General features: G+C 61.1%; 1 protein-coding gene across 12 annotated transcripts in view; it reads right to left on the reverse strand.

Annotated features, from left to right (window-relative positions):
- DPP9 (dipeptidyl peptidase 9) overlaps positions 1-12,363 on the reverse strand; it is a 34,977-nt gene extending 22,614 nt beyond the window's left edge. For 2 of the 12 annotated variants that reach the window (XM_081287797.1, XM_081287796.1), the window contains exons 1-2: positions 5,067-6,211; positions 3,810-4,063 (exon numbers count right to left, since the gene is read on the reverse strand). In XM_081287797.1, coding sequence (XP_081143923.1) covers positions 3,810-4,063; positions 5,067-5,506 — 694 coding nt within the window. In that variant the 5' untranslated portion in view covers positions 5,507-6,211. The other 10 variants (XM_081287798.1, XM_081287792.1, XM_081287801.1 and 7 more) reach the window with 10 other exon arrangements.
- Positions 12,364-13,960: the final 1,597 nt, after the last annotated feature.

Genomic DNA, 13,960 nt, shown 5'->3' on the forward strand with positions numbered 1-13,960 from the left:
AAAAAGAAGCAACACAGGGGCAAGCCCGGCACAGCGGCCACGCCTGCCTTCCAGCAGCTCGGGAGGCTGAGGCAGGAGGATCACGAGTTCAAAGCCAGCCTCAGCAACTTAGTGAGGCCCTGTCTCAAAATTAAATTTAAAAGGAGGGGCTGGGGCTGCGGCTGGGGCTGAGTGGCAGAGCGCTTGCCTAGCACGCGTGAAGCACTCACTGGGTTCCATCTTCTGCACCACATACAGATAAATAAAATAAAGATACTGTGTCCATCTACAACTAAAGAAATATTTAAAAAAAAAAAAAAGTTAAAAGGAAAAGGGGGCTTGGATGTGACTCAATGGTTAAGCACCCCTGGGTTCAATCTCCCTGATACCAATAAATGAATAAATGAGTAAATGTACAGACGAAGCTCAGGGACCAATCATCCCCAGGTCCCCCCCAGTAATGGGGAAACACACATTCATGTGCGTGCACACACACATACACATAAGAGGGCACGCGGGGCAACAGGAAGGGCTGGGAGCGGTTTTCTAGAGAGCAGCCTGGGGACAGTCACCCACAGGGACCCTCAAGGAGAGCCTTCCAGTAGGAAGTCAAAGGTAAGGCCTCGCCGAGGACAAGGCGCACCTCCCAGCACAGTGTCGCCTGGCATCAAGACAAAAGGTGGAGAGGGCTAAAGACAGCCGCTGACCCGTGGCCACTGTCCCTCCCCTTTTGCCAGTCCTGCCCCTCCATACACCACTGCCCACCCATCACCCACTGCCCCCACAGGCATGGCAGGTGACACAGAACAGTGCAAACACTGCATCCAGTCACCGAGTGGCATGGCCTCGCGGGCTGGCCTGGCAGGGCAGGCACATGGCCAGGACAACCTTCCCTAGCCACAGGGCCCCAGTCCTGGCTTTCTTTTCTACGGGAGTCCGAGACCTGCCCAGGGCCCTGAGACCTCCTCTTCCTAACAGAAGATGCTGTGGGATGGGGTGAGGGACTGGCCACACAGGACAGCTAGAGTCCAGGCCCCAGGCCTCTCTGCCCATCTTCCTGCAGTAGGAGTGGGAAGGCGCCTGTCCCTGGGCCACCCAGTTTGCACTGGGCTCTACCAGTCAGAACAGAGGGGCGCTCCCGGAGGGCCCCAGTGACTAGCTCTATGTGCCTCAGGTGGCAAACCTGGGCCTAAGGCAGGTCATGACTCAGGGCAGCAACTGGGCCTGGCACCAAGACATGCCATCGTCGTGGGGGCCACGGGCAGCCCTGAGAGCTTGGTGGTGAGTGACGTGATCAGCTGGAGGGTGACCACCACCCCAACAGAGGCAGTGTATTTTGGGGTCTCTGCTAAGAGCATACCCTTGTCTGGAGCTGCCCCCCCACTGGCCGGGCTCTCAGCAGCCCCAGGCTACGGGTCCTGCCCACCTGGACACAGGCTGCAGGTGACTGGACAGCGGACCTAGGCTCAGCCCATCTGGTCCTTCCTCTAGTCCTGGGGTACACTGGTGCCTTGGAGCTGTGGGGATGCACGGCAGGAGACCTGGGTGGCAGGGCCTGGACAGAGGTAGGCACAGGGTGCCATACCTGGGTTCCAAAAGTCTCCTGGTCCACTTCCTGAGGCAGCTGGGCCTTGAGCCCTGGGCACCATGAGACATCCCATCTCCCCCCAGGAGATACCCTCTGCAGCTTGGACCAGTTCAGAGGGTTTCTGTCCCTTCTCGAAGCTCTGGAGGCTGAACAGTGGCCCCCAAACCCAGATGTACCTGTCCTGGGGCCTAGACATGAGTGCCTTCCCGTGTGGTGAAATGGGTTTTGCAACCACGGACAGACGGAGGCTTGGGGGCTGGGGATCATCCTGGGGGGCCTGCTGTCAGCACATGTCCTCATTTTGGGGTTTGATGGGTTTTGGTACCAGGAATAGAACGCAGGGGCACTTAACCACTGAGCCACATCCCAGCCCTCTTTGTTTTACTTAGAGACAGGGTCTCGCTGAGTCACTCAGGGTCGACGTTGTGAGGCTGGCTTTGAACTCGAGATCCTCCTGCCTCAGCCTCCTGAGCCCAGCTATCAGGTGTCCTTTAAGAGGGAGGCAGAAGGGAATCCCAGCAGGACAGAAGAGAAGACATCAATGTGACCGTGAAGGCTGAGAACAGCGAGATGCGGCTACAAGCCAGGGACACTGGCAGCCACTGAAGCTGGAAGAGGCATGAACACATGTCCCCTGAGCCTCTGGAGGGAGCGCAGTCTCCACCTGTTTCAGCCTGTGCAACCCCGCGCAGACTTGGCCTCCCACCTGGTGAGGTGACTTTTCACTCTCTCACTGAGTTGTGGGAGGCCACCACCTCAGGGCAGCCGCAGGAACCTCGCGAGCACCCTGAGCAGGGGGCAGGAGCGCAAGCACAAGCCCAGGGCCCAGGACTGTATGGGCACGCGGGGTGGGTGCCGTGGGCAAACGGCGAACAGGGGAGGTCGCGGCCCGCCAGCTCCCTGATCTGGGCACCCTCTGCAGCTCCCTCTTGGGTGAGTGACACTTAGAAGTTTCCCGTCCTAACTTCCAGACTAGCGCTGGCAAACGCTTCTCTGCAAAGGGCCAGGGAGTGAGCTCTCAGCTTTAGGGCGGTGAGATCTCCCACTCACGATGCTGATGCAGCTCAAAGCCCAGCGGCCCTCAGGCGAAGGTCTGCAGAGCCCCGCTCCTGGCCACGCCCCTCTTGGCTCTGTTCCCACCACAGGTCCGTCTGAGGGACTGCACCAGTGTCCATCAGGGTCTCTGTCATGAGCATGTGCTCAGCCTCGGGCAGAGGACGGCAGTGACTTGCTCCTTCTTTGGTTCCAGTACCGACTAAGGCCCAGGCGCGAGTGGGCGTGGTCTCAGGGATCCCCGGGTCAAGAGCGGGGGCCTAGAGAATGACCCCGCTCCTGCTGAAGCCGGGACAGTGGCTCTCAACTGGAGGCGGTTTTGCTCGGCATCTTGCAGTGCCCAGGGCATTGCCCACACAGAGCAGTCTGACCTGGTGTCCACAGGGCAGACTGAGAGCCCTGCCATCCGCCAGCAGCCATGTGCCACCAGGCCTGGCTGATTCCTTCAAGGGCCTCCTCCTTATATGCCCTTCAGGCAAAGAAGGGTGACATCCATTCATTCTACACGTATTCCCGGTCCCCTACAGGAGGCGGCTCTGGCCTGCCTGCAGGGGCCCATGAGGCTGGTCAGTGCTGAGGGTCTGGTGGACAGACAGCCTGACGGAGAAAGTGTGCTCACAGGCAGATGCCCAGAGAGGACACCACCAAGCGTGAGCACCCACTTCTAGGAATCTGAGGCGGGTGGCAAACATGCAGCAAGCCACCCATGAACTGCTGGCGGTGACACAAGCCACCTGCCTCTCCGTGAGCCTGAGGATCCTTCACAACACGTCCCTACACAGCGAGCGCCCACTGAAGTCCGCCACCTCCCACAGGGGATCTCTGTGTACTGTCCTGTTTCTTGTGCCCCACCAGCCTGGGCCAGGGGCCTGGGAAGAGGCCCAGCTGACCATGTGGAAACAATTTCCAGGCTCCGAGCCACCAGTGTCTGGCAGAGCAGATGGGCAGGCAAGCACTCGGCCCCATATGCTGGCCAGCCCTCGTGGGGGCGCGTCCTCCTCCCCTCGCCCCTGCCCCAAGCTCTCCTAATGACAGGGTACCATCTGTGGGTGCCACGGCCTGTGGCACTATGTCCCCACAGCAGGCCCACCACAGGCAACTTTGCAAACACAGGTCCTCTGAGCAGGCGCGGTGACAACTGCCCTGAGACCTGCCAGTTCAGGGCAGCCCGGCGTCCGGGCAGGCTTACCCAGGTAGTAGAGGCGGTGGGAGTGGGGGCCCGACTCGTCTGCCTTCTGCACAAACTGGAAGTCGTGCGGGGCCTTGTTGACAATGAGGCCCGAGTACTTGCGGCTGCCGTGGATGATGCTGCGGAGCCCGTCCCACGAGTGCTTCTGCACCTGGAAGCGGGCTGCAGGGTCGTCCATGTCGCCCGCGTCGGCCCGCTCCGTCACCGGGGCCCCGCAGGACATCCTCTCAGCTCCCTCGGAATGCAGTGACAAGCTGTGAGGAAAGAGGGACCGGTGGACGGGCTGAGGAGGGAGGGCTGTCTGGCTTTCAAACTGTCTCCTTGGCAGCAGGTCCCACCCCTGTGCCACCTCCCTGTCCCCCTAAATGGGTCTCAAAGTGTTCTCCTCCTCTCCACCCGCTGCTCTGGGATCCGAGGCAGTCACCCTGACTGAAAGGCTGGAGCCACCTCTGCCTGGGACCCCACAGCCGCAGCAGGCGGGTCCTCTAACCCTCCGGCTCCCAGCTCCCAGGGGGAAGGCAGTCCCAGGCTGGGCAGAGCTGGGGCCCACCCCCGGCCCCAAGAAGCATACACAATGTACCCTGTAACCCGCATGCATCTTCACCACGCCCTCAAGGCTGCTGTGGAAGCCCCGCCAGCTCTCACAGCCCACCTCCTTCTCAGCCCCCGGCCCCCCCACCAGGCCTGTGCCTCTGTCCCTCTGCCTGGAGCACTGCTTCCTCTTCGCCTGACCAACTTCTAAACACATCTCCTCGCTTAGAGACTTGGCAGGTCCCAGAAACCTCTGCAGCCATCGTCCATCCCATCTCTGGGACTTTCTCAGGCCACCTAGTTGTCCCCGCCCTCAAGCATTTGTCACTGTAGTTACTTGCTGCATGCCTGTCCCCCCACATTGGCTGTGTCCCAGGCCCTGATGGGGGACCTGGCGCCCCCGGCGTGTGAAGGCTGCAAGGAGGCGGTCTCGGTCAGGGAATCCAGGCCTGTGGGTGCGGGGCAGTGCTTGCCTGTCACCTGCAGGCTTGCTGCACTGCAGGGGACACCCAGACCTCCCTTAGAGTGACAGGGAACTCGGCCAGTCGTCACTCAGGTGAGAGTGAACGAGCACCTCCTCCCACAGGGCACCCCACTGTCCCCCACCAGGTCTGGAGGGCCCCCGGCCCTCCCCCTCATGCCGGCTCAGCACATGCTGCTGGACTGGGCTGGACCAGAGAGGCAAATATTTGTTTTAAGGTAATCCAAACACCCAGTCGCGCTGACCCAGTTCTAAAGGCCCCAGCGTGACCTGGCGAGGACAGTGGAGGCGGCCTGGCTTCCCTCGGCAGCACCCCAGCACCGGTCCCCGCACACCCACCCGCAGGGGTCGGCAGCAGTGGCTCCTGCAGCAGGAACAGAAACTGCAGCTGCTGCTCACAGGAGGGAAGGCAGGGCAGAAGGGTGGCCCTGACCTGGTCCAGCCCGATTCCCAAAGACTGTCCCTGGCCAAGAAGAGACCCTGCAGAGCCACCAGCACAGGAGACAGACACGCAGGTGTCCCTGAGCACCTCTGAAGAGCCAGGCCCTGCGAAGGTCCCCTCGCTCAGGTCTGCGACAGCGGATGTGCGGAAGGGAGCCAGAGGCTGGAGGGGCAAAGGCTCACTGCCAGTCGGAGCTGAGGACGTGAGACAAAGGCGTCCACCAAGCAGGCATCGAGCAGGCATCGCAGGGAGAGTCCTGGAGCCGGGGCGTCCTGGGCCCAGCCCCACAGGGCAGGTGGACACTGCAGGAGGCTCAGGCAGGCAGCTGAGAGGCCCCCCAGAGGTGGTGGCTTCCGAGCATCATTTGCTGAGATGGACCCCAGAGGCCCCCCGACCCCCGCCAGCTTGACCCCTAACGAAGGACAGGGAGGACTGCTTCCCTGGCTTAACCCTCTGCTGGCTGAGGTCCAGGCACAGCAGAGCCAGCGGCTGCCCCAGCTCCAGCCAGGAGCGGTGGGTCCAGCAGCTCCTAGGTGCTCTGAAGACTCAGGCAGAGGCCGCCAGCCCGGCCAGGGCCCTTGGGTCAAACAAGCCGAGCCCTGGGCGGATGGGTGCCTTGCTGTGGGTCACACACAGGAGGTTCTGGCCCACAGCAGCACTGCGGTCCACCTCCAGGGAAGCAGGGAGCCGCAGGCAGTGACAGGCAGGGCCCAGGACCCACACGGTCCCGCATGCTGCTGGCAATGAGCGCAGAAAACCCAGCTGGGGGAACTGCTTTGACTGGCTTAGCACCCCCTCCCCACGGTGTGCCACCCTCATTCAAGCCTTGCCCCGGGAGGGGAAAAACATCGCGATCTTCAGATCTCCCCAAGGGGACCCCACAGGCTGGGAGCCCAGCGGAAGCACTTCAGAAATCACATGGCTTATTTTCGTAGCAAAGAACCATCAAGCCTTATCTTGCCTCCGATCACCGCAGAGAGCCCAGGAAGCAAAGAAGCGATCCAGGAGCTGAGAAATGAAACGAGACATCGGGAGGAACGCCTAGGAATCTTCGAGACGTGACTAGAACCTTCTAGCTGGAGCCCAGCCTGCCACTAGCCCCTCTGCTACCCAGGCCAAGGCAGGGACGGCAGCAGCCAGGGACGGCAGAGGCGAGGAAGCGTGTCCTCCGCCCCGCCCTGTGCTCTCCAGTGAGGAGTCCACACAGCTGGGACAGGGAAGTGTGCTCCACGCCACTTAGCCCAGGCCACCTACTCTCTTCCCGCCAACCAGCAGGGCGTTTTCTCAACCCGTCACCAGCACACAGCTTCGAACATGCAGGGCACTGTCAAGGTGGGGCTGGAGTTCTGTGGCCTCTACCTACACTGGTGCTTCAAGGGTGGGGACCGGCTGCTCCTGTGTCCACCAGAGACCCAAGAGGGCCACGATGAGGGAGGAGGGAAGAAGCAATAAGAAACCGTGGACTCTAAGCACCAGCTGCAGCTCTCGGTGCCCAGAAAGCGATAAGGCAGAAAAGGAGGCAGAGCTCAGCAGGGCACCCAGGAGGGCAGCCAGGGGGTGGGGTCCCACCACAATGCCCTGGGGACAAGCCACAAAGGGACTGGAGCAACTGGCCCAGGCCATGCTTTGTCCTGCTGAGTGGGGCGGCTGGGGACAGTACTGCACTCGGTCCCACTCAGGCCTTCAGCTTTCAGTGGGCCTGCAGCCTACGCCCACAGGACATGGAGCCCATGCAGGTCATCTGCCACCAGCCACTGGACCCCCAGTGAATTTATCCTCCAGACACTGGTGCTCCCCTTTCTAGAATTTGCATCTGGGGAAGTCACCGCCCTTTATCCTCCTGCTCCCCAAAAGGACAAATGCTCCACGTACTGGGAGCCAGTGCCTGGAGCAGGTGCTGGGCGAGGAGCTATCGCAGGCCCTACATCGCACACCGAGCCCCAAGGCGTGGGATCCCCTGGGCCGTGAGGGCTTGGTGAAGTGCACGGTAAGCTGGGGAGCTGGACTCGGGGAGCAGTGAACTTCTGGGGCAAACCAGGGGCTCTGAGGGGCTGAAAGGCCTATCCCTGTCACTCAGGAAAGGAGGGGAGCAGAGCCCAGGACTGTCAGGCTCCACCACCCTGCAGCCTGGCCACCAGTTCTCTCCGGTGAGTCTGTCCCCAGCAGAGCTCATCAGTGTGTGGGGACATTTTTGGTCTTGGTGACTGAGCAAGAAGTTGGCATCAAGTGGGTGAAGGCCAGGGAAGCCACTCTACGCCCAAAGCCACCCAGGGCACCCACCTGACCACACCACGCCCTGTTGCTTCAGCAGGTCTGGGGAAACGCCTTGGGCTGCTGAGAATCTGGGGGCCCCCCACGCCCATCCGGAGCCCCGAGGCCACCTTACCTTCTCCAGCCTTCCGAGTTTTCGTTGTCCAGACGCAACTTCTTCACCTTCCGCATTAACTGCTCGCTGACCTCGGGAGGGTGGGGCCTGCATGGCAGAGGACATGTCATGAGCAGCACGGTGGGCAGAGAGCACCTACCAGGCTTGGGGACACCTGATGCCAGGGGGAATCCCAGGCTGTGGTGGCTTCAGGCCCTGCCCTGAAGAGCAAGAGGAAGCCGGCGCCTCCCCGAGCTGCATCTTCTTGGCCAGTCACCCCAGGGAGTGAGCTCCCCGCCTCGCCGTGGGATACCCGCACCAGCCTGGCATTCTGCCAGCCAGCAAGGAGGCCTTGGCATCTGCAGGCCCTTGACCTGGGACCAGAACTGTTATTTTCTTTGTAACTTGGTGGAAAACATCCTTAGTGTTTCCGACGACTCTAAAGATGCTATTTGTGGGGCACTGGCCAGAAGCAGACTTCCTGTCCCAAATCCCTGACTGTGGCCACTCCTGAAGGCCTTCATGGCCCCTCCTTTCAGCCCCTGACCATGACCCCCATCACGCTGATCCCCTCACTGTCCTCAAAGCACCAGATGCCCCCACTCCTTGCAGTGGCCAGGCCCTCTGCTGGGACGGCCTCCCATGGTTGCTGTGACATGTTCATTTTCATCATTGAGGCCCCAAACAACCACAAATGCCATCCTTTCTGAGACTCGATCCACACTTGCCACCTGGCCACACCATCACCATATCTGTGCAAGAATGCTGGCCCAACGGGGCTGGGCTGAGGCTCAGGGGCAGAGCGCTTGCCTAGCACATGTGAGGCAGTGGGTTCCACCCTCAGCACCACATAAAAATAAATAAGTAAATAAAGGTACTGTGTCCATCTGCAACTAACAAAATATTTTTTTTTACTTATCTATATTTTGGTACAGGGGCTTGAACTCAGGAGCACTTGACCACAGAGCCACACCCCCAGCCCTATTTTAATATTTTATTTAGAGACAGGTCTCACTGAGCTGCTCAGTGCCTCGCTGTTGCTGAGGCTGGCTTTGAACTCACGATCCTCCTGCCTCAGCCTCCCAAGCTGCTGGGACGACAGGCGAGCACCATGTGCCGGCTTTGAAATAAAATATTAAAAAAACAAAACAAAACAAAAAAGATGCTGTCTCGAGGAGCAATTACGTGCAACCCTTTCCTTGGTGTGGGGGGTCCTCAACTGGGGGGTGAGTCTGCTCCCAGGGGAGACACCAGGCCATGTCTGTGGACACGTGTGGCTGTCAGGACAGGAAGTTCCTGGCATGGAGTGGGTGGGGGCCAAGGATGCTACTTAGCACCATGCAGTGCCCAGGACCCCACCCCAGAGAATAGCCCAGCCCAAATGTCTCAGTGCTAAGAGGCCCCCTCTGGGGAGTGAGCCCTCCCCACTCTCTCTGGAGGTCGGTTCCCAGCTGCAGGTTCACAGCTGTCCACTTCCTGTCCTATCCCCTAGCTGGAACCACGGCTGACACTCAGAAATACTCTGTCAACACTGAGGTTGAAGGCACAAGTCACTGTCCTGTCTTGAACGCTGTCTAAAGTCAGAGACCCCTGGCTCAGTCGCCTACAAGAGCCAGGCCCAAGCTGCAGGGCCCCAACTACCTGGTGCCCAGCACCTAGACACAGGAGGGCAGCAACAGTGGAAGTGCTGTCACCACAAGGAGGCGCTGGCTGCATTCATAGTGGTGAAAAGTGAGGGTGAGTCAGAGAGAAATGGGTTCAAACCTCAGCTCTGCCACTTCGGGGCTGTGTGACTTGGGGAAGCCACCTAATCTGGCTGCATCTCAATTTCCCCAGCTATAAAATGGGTCTACACAGTCTCTACATCTGGGGCTCCTGGGAAGACTAAGGGGATCACACACACAGCACCAAGAGAAAGACGGGCCAGTGCTGTCAACTAATTAAGTTACTTAAAACCACACCAAAGGGAAGACTCAACTAGAGTCCATTTCAGACCAGAATTTTCTCCAATCAACAGCAAGTGCCGGCACTGAATGGCATGTGGTCCAGCTGGACTGGCACTCCCCCCCTCTCCCTGAGGTCCCCCAGAGCACTCTCACCAGGGGCATCAGAGGGACAATGGATAAAAGAAAACCCTCCAGCAGATGCACAAAAAGCTACAGCCATCAGCCAACAGTCCCTGAGGGCAGTGACCCAGGGCCACAGAAAGTCACTTCCTGTCTCTCTCTCTGTTCCAGAGTCAGTCCACACCCCAGCCTGCCTGGCTGCCCAACCCCAGCACAACTGACCTTCTAAAGGGTCCAAGGAACCTCCATTCCAGCTGCAGGCATTGGACACAGACCTTGACAGAACAGATGTGCCATTAACACACAGGCTGAGGAAGAGGCCAGCTGTGTGCTAGCTTGCTGTCCTGCCACTGGTGTCCCACAGGGGAGGTGGCTGGGGGCCTAACCCTCTCTGCCTGGCTCGATTCCAGCTGTGCTCACAGCCCCGCAGCACGGTCCTCCCACCCTGCCCAGTCCCCTAAGACCTGCCAGGGGCCACAGGGGTTGGTGACTACAGTCCACGTATCCTGGGCGTTAGTCCCAGCTCCTCGAAAGCAGGTTCATTCTTGCCGCTGAGGCAAGCGACTTGCTCCAGGGCCCTGGAGGCCTTAGGGGTGGGGGGGAAGGCATGGGTCACCTTCCATGGCTTAGCTGCGACATTGATGGGGAGGGGACGTGTCAGGACTGGCCTAAGACTGCGTGGGGCGAGAGGGCGGCTGGACAGGCCCAGGCCGCGCGAGAAGGCGGGCTGGTTAGGGCCAGGTGGTGGCGAGGGGCTGCGGGCAGGACGCGGGTGCGAGGAGGCGGCCGCTGTCTCCCCGGGGCTCGCGAGGGCAGCGGACGGAGGGTCGGGACCTCCGCGGGCTGCGCGGCGGCGGCGGCGCTGTCAAGGTGCGCGGCCGCGAGAGCGGACCTGGGCGCGGCCCCGGCGGGGTGGGCAGGGAGGCCGGCGACGGGGTGGCCCTGCGGGCGGGACCGGCCGGAGGAAGGCGCGGGGCCGGGGCGGAGGCGAAGCCGAGGCGGCGACCGCGGGCTCGGAGCGGGCCGACGGCGGGGCCGCGGCGCTGGGAGGCCGGGCGGAGGCGCCGCGGCGGCCGTTCAATGGCGGGGCCGGGGTCGCGGCCGAGGCGGGGCCGGTCAATGGCGGGTTCGGGGTCACGGGAGAGGCGGGACAGGCACGGGCGCTGCTCACCGGGGCGCGGGGCGGCGGCAGGGCTGGGCAGGGCGTCCCGGGGCCAGCGGCGCCTCACGCTCGCGGCTCCATGCCCCTGATTGCGGCCCCGGAAGTGGCGGGCGCGGGGGACAGCGGCGGTGGCGGACACGGGGGACCCGCCGGCTCAGGCCCCTTTGACCCGGAAGTTGAGCTGCCCAAGCGGCGGCCCGCGATTGGACGGCGCTCGGCCGCACCACCGCTCTCGGGCGCCGGGGGGAGCTCGAGTAGGTCCGACCTGCCGGGAGCTGGGGAGAGACGCCCCCGTGCGGGTGGTATGGCCGCGGCCGCCAATGTTGCTTTTCTGGGGTGCCTGGAAACCTGCTGTCGCCGCCGCGTTGGTGGTATAGTGGTTAGCATAGCTGCCTTCCAAGCAGTTGACCCGGGTTCGATTCCCGGCCAACGCAGCAATTAATTTTGCCTTTAAATCTCAATTCTCCAATAGCCTAAGACCCAGGTTTTCTGTTTAATAACCTTGGGATCACTTTTTAAATTCCATAAATATTCTTAAGAGTCTAGAAATAAAAACAAGTGAAGCAGTAATTACTGTCATAGGAATTTTGAAACTTTTGAAAAATATACTCTACCAGGAAAAAAAAAAAAAAAAAAAAGCACAATTGTTTCCGCCCGGGATCGAACCGGGGACCTTTCGCGTGTGAGGCGAACGTGATAACCGCTACACTACGGAAACCGGCGGGGCGGCCTTCCTTGCACCGTAATAATGTAACTCGAAGGTTGCGCAGCCCGTTACATTGTAACCCTTGTTGTACACAATGTTTGCTAGCGGTTGACTTCCGCTCCATTGACACAATTCAACACACAAACAAATGACTCACCAGACCGTCCAGAAGCCACACCTCCCTGTCATTGGTTTGTCGTTCATGCAATTTATCCTTAAAAATTCGTTTAAGTTTCGGTGGAGATTCCCTGTCTTGCTTCAGCTCAATCATCTTCTTAAGGCACTCTCTGAAAACAATTGTGTGTGCGTGTGTGTGCCCGTGTGCGCGCGGGGGTGTGTACGTGTGTGCACTGTGTGTGTGTGCGTGTGTGCACTGTGTACGCGTGTGTGCGTGTGTGTGTGCGTGCACTGTGTGTGCGTGTGTGTGCGTGCGCTGTGTGTGCGCGTGTGTGCACTGTGTGTGCGCGTGTGTGCACTGTGCGTGTGTGTGCGTGTGTGTGTGTGTGTGTGTGCACGCGCTGTAAGTGCAGGGAATTTGGAAGGAAAACACAATCGAGGAGCGGGGCCAGAAGGCGACTTACGAGGCTGTCCCGGTGGCTCATCAGCAGCGCTGACTTGTGAAAATGCCGGCCGCTCGCCGCTGTCCTCGGCTTCCCTTGAGGGGGCGAGAGGAGGGTCAGCAATGGCCGGGCCTCGCCTCTCCCACCGGGGCCGGGGCCAGGGCGAGGTGCGGGCCCTGGGGGCGGAAGCCCCCGAGGCCGCGACGATACCTTTAGGGTGCAACATGCTTCCGCGGCAGCCGGACTGCAGGGCGACCTGGAGGACCGGCCACGCCCGCCGAGCGCTGTCCGCGGGGCCCGCGCAGCCGCACCGAGCCGCCCGCCGGCCGCGCCCCCGCGGCGCCCCACCCCGAAGACGCGGCCGGTCGCGGGACCCCGCGCGGGGGCCCTTACGCTCGCGGCCCGACCCCCCCCCCCCTGGCAGGGACCGGCTCGTCGTGAGCCTCGGACGCTCCTGGACGGGAGCCGGGAGCCAGGGGGCGGGGGCCTTCGCTGAGCCCGGGCTGGGGACCCCTCAGCGACAGCCCTCCTCGGTCGGATCCCGGGCGCCGAAACCGGGGGGCGGCCGCTGCCGGAGCCACGCCCTTCCCGCTGCCATCACCAGGCCGTGCCCCTTCCACATCTTTGCCCCTTTCCACATCGTAGAGTGACCCCTGCGACTCCAGCAGGCACACCGAGGTGATCCCAGATGGCCTCCCTCCTGGACCCTCCTTAATGCCACCCAACAGGCCAAGTCCTTTGGACCACGGGAGGAGGGCCTGGACCCTGGGGTGAGTGAGTGGACCCCGGGGTGGGGTGAGTGGACCCCGGGGTGAGATGAGCCTTTGTCTACCAACACCCCTTGGCACCCTGTAAGCAGTCTTGTTCTCGCTTCTCTCTTTTTAGAAACAGCTGGGTGTGTCCTGCAGTCCTGGGGGGAGCCAGGGCCTCCTGTGTGCTGGGCCAGTTCTCCGCCTGGGACCGCCAGCCCGTCCTTTTCATTTTGAAACAGGGGTCGGCTAGTTGTGCAGGCTGGCCTCGAATACAGTCCCTGCGTCAGTCTTCTGAGTCCTTCTTTTTTCCTCGGTGACATCAGTGTCCCCACTTACACATTCTTCCCTAACATCCTTGTTGAGGGCTGCATATGTTGCGTGCATCCGTTTCTTCTTCTCTCGTTGACAAGCGATGGCTTCCTGTGTGCCCCGGGCACCAGGCTGGGTGGAGGGTACACACTGAGTGGGGCCAGCAGCTCCTCCCTCCGGGAGCTTGCTGCCCTCCAGGGGCCAAACAGAAGGCCCTCAGGGAAAGAACAGGCTCTAGGGCAGGGGTCCGCACAGCCAGAGAGGGCCACAGCTGAACTGCGCAGAGCGGGGAGGCTGGCGCTGACCGGGAAGGATGGGGCTCCAGGGAAGCCTCAAGTTCCGTGGCTCCTGGCAGAAGGTCGAGGCAAGAATTCTCCTCTTGATGCGTTAAGACAGCATTGGAAAGTCAGGAAGCTCTTGAGGCCGCTGTGATAAGGTGAGTTTAAGAAGCTACCTGGTGCTTGGGAGGCTGAGGCAGGAGGATGGCAAGTTTGAGGCCAGCCTCTGCAACTTAGCAAGACCGTGTCTCAAAATAAAAAGTAAAGGAGTGGGTTCTAGTTTAGCGGTAGGGTGCTTGAGCATGGGAGGGATCCTGGTTCCATCCCACCCTGCCAGTGAGTGACAGAGAAAGAGGCAGAAGAGGAGGGGGAGGAGGAGGAAGCCTCCTGGGAGGTTGGGTGGGAAGGAGGCGGGATGGGGGATCCACAGAGGCAAGAGCAGGAGGTTGTCATCAGAAAGGAGGCCGAGGAAGAGCAGCTCAGCTCGCGCCTGTGGAGC

Source organism: Spermophilus citellus (assembly GCF_964194105.1).
Source record: "Spermophilus citellus genome assembly, chromosome: 3".
Classification (NCBI taxonomy): domain Eukaryota; kingdom Metazoa; phylum Chordata; class Mammalia; order Rodentia; family Sciuridae; genus Spermophilus; species Spermophilus citellus.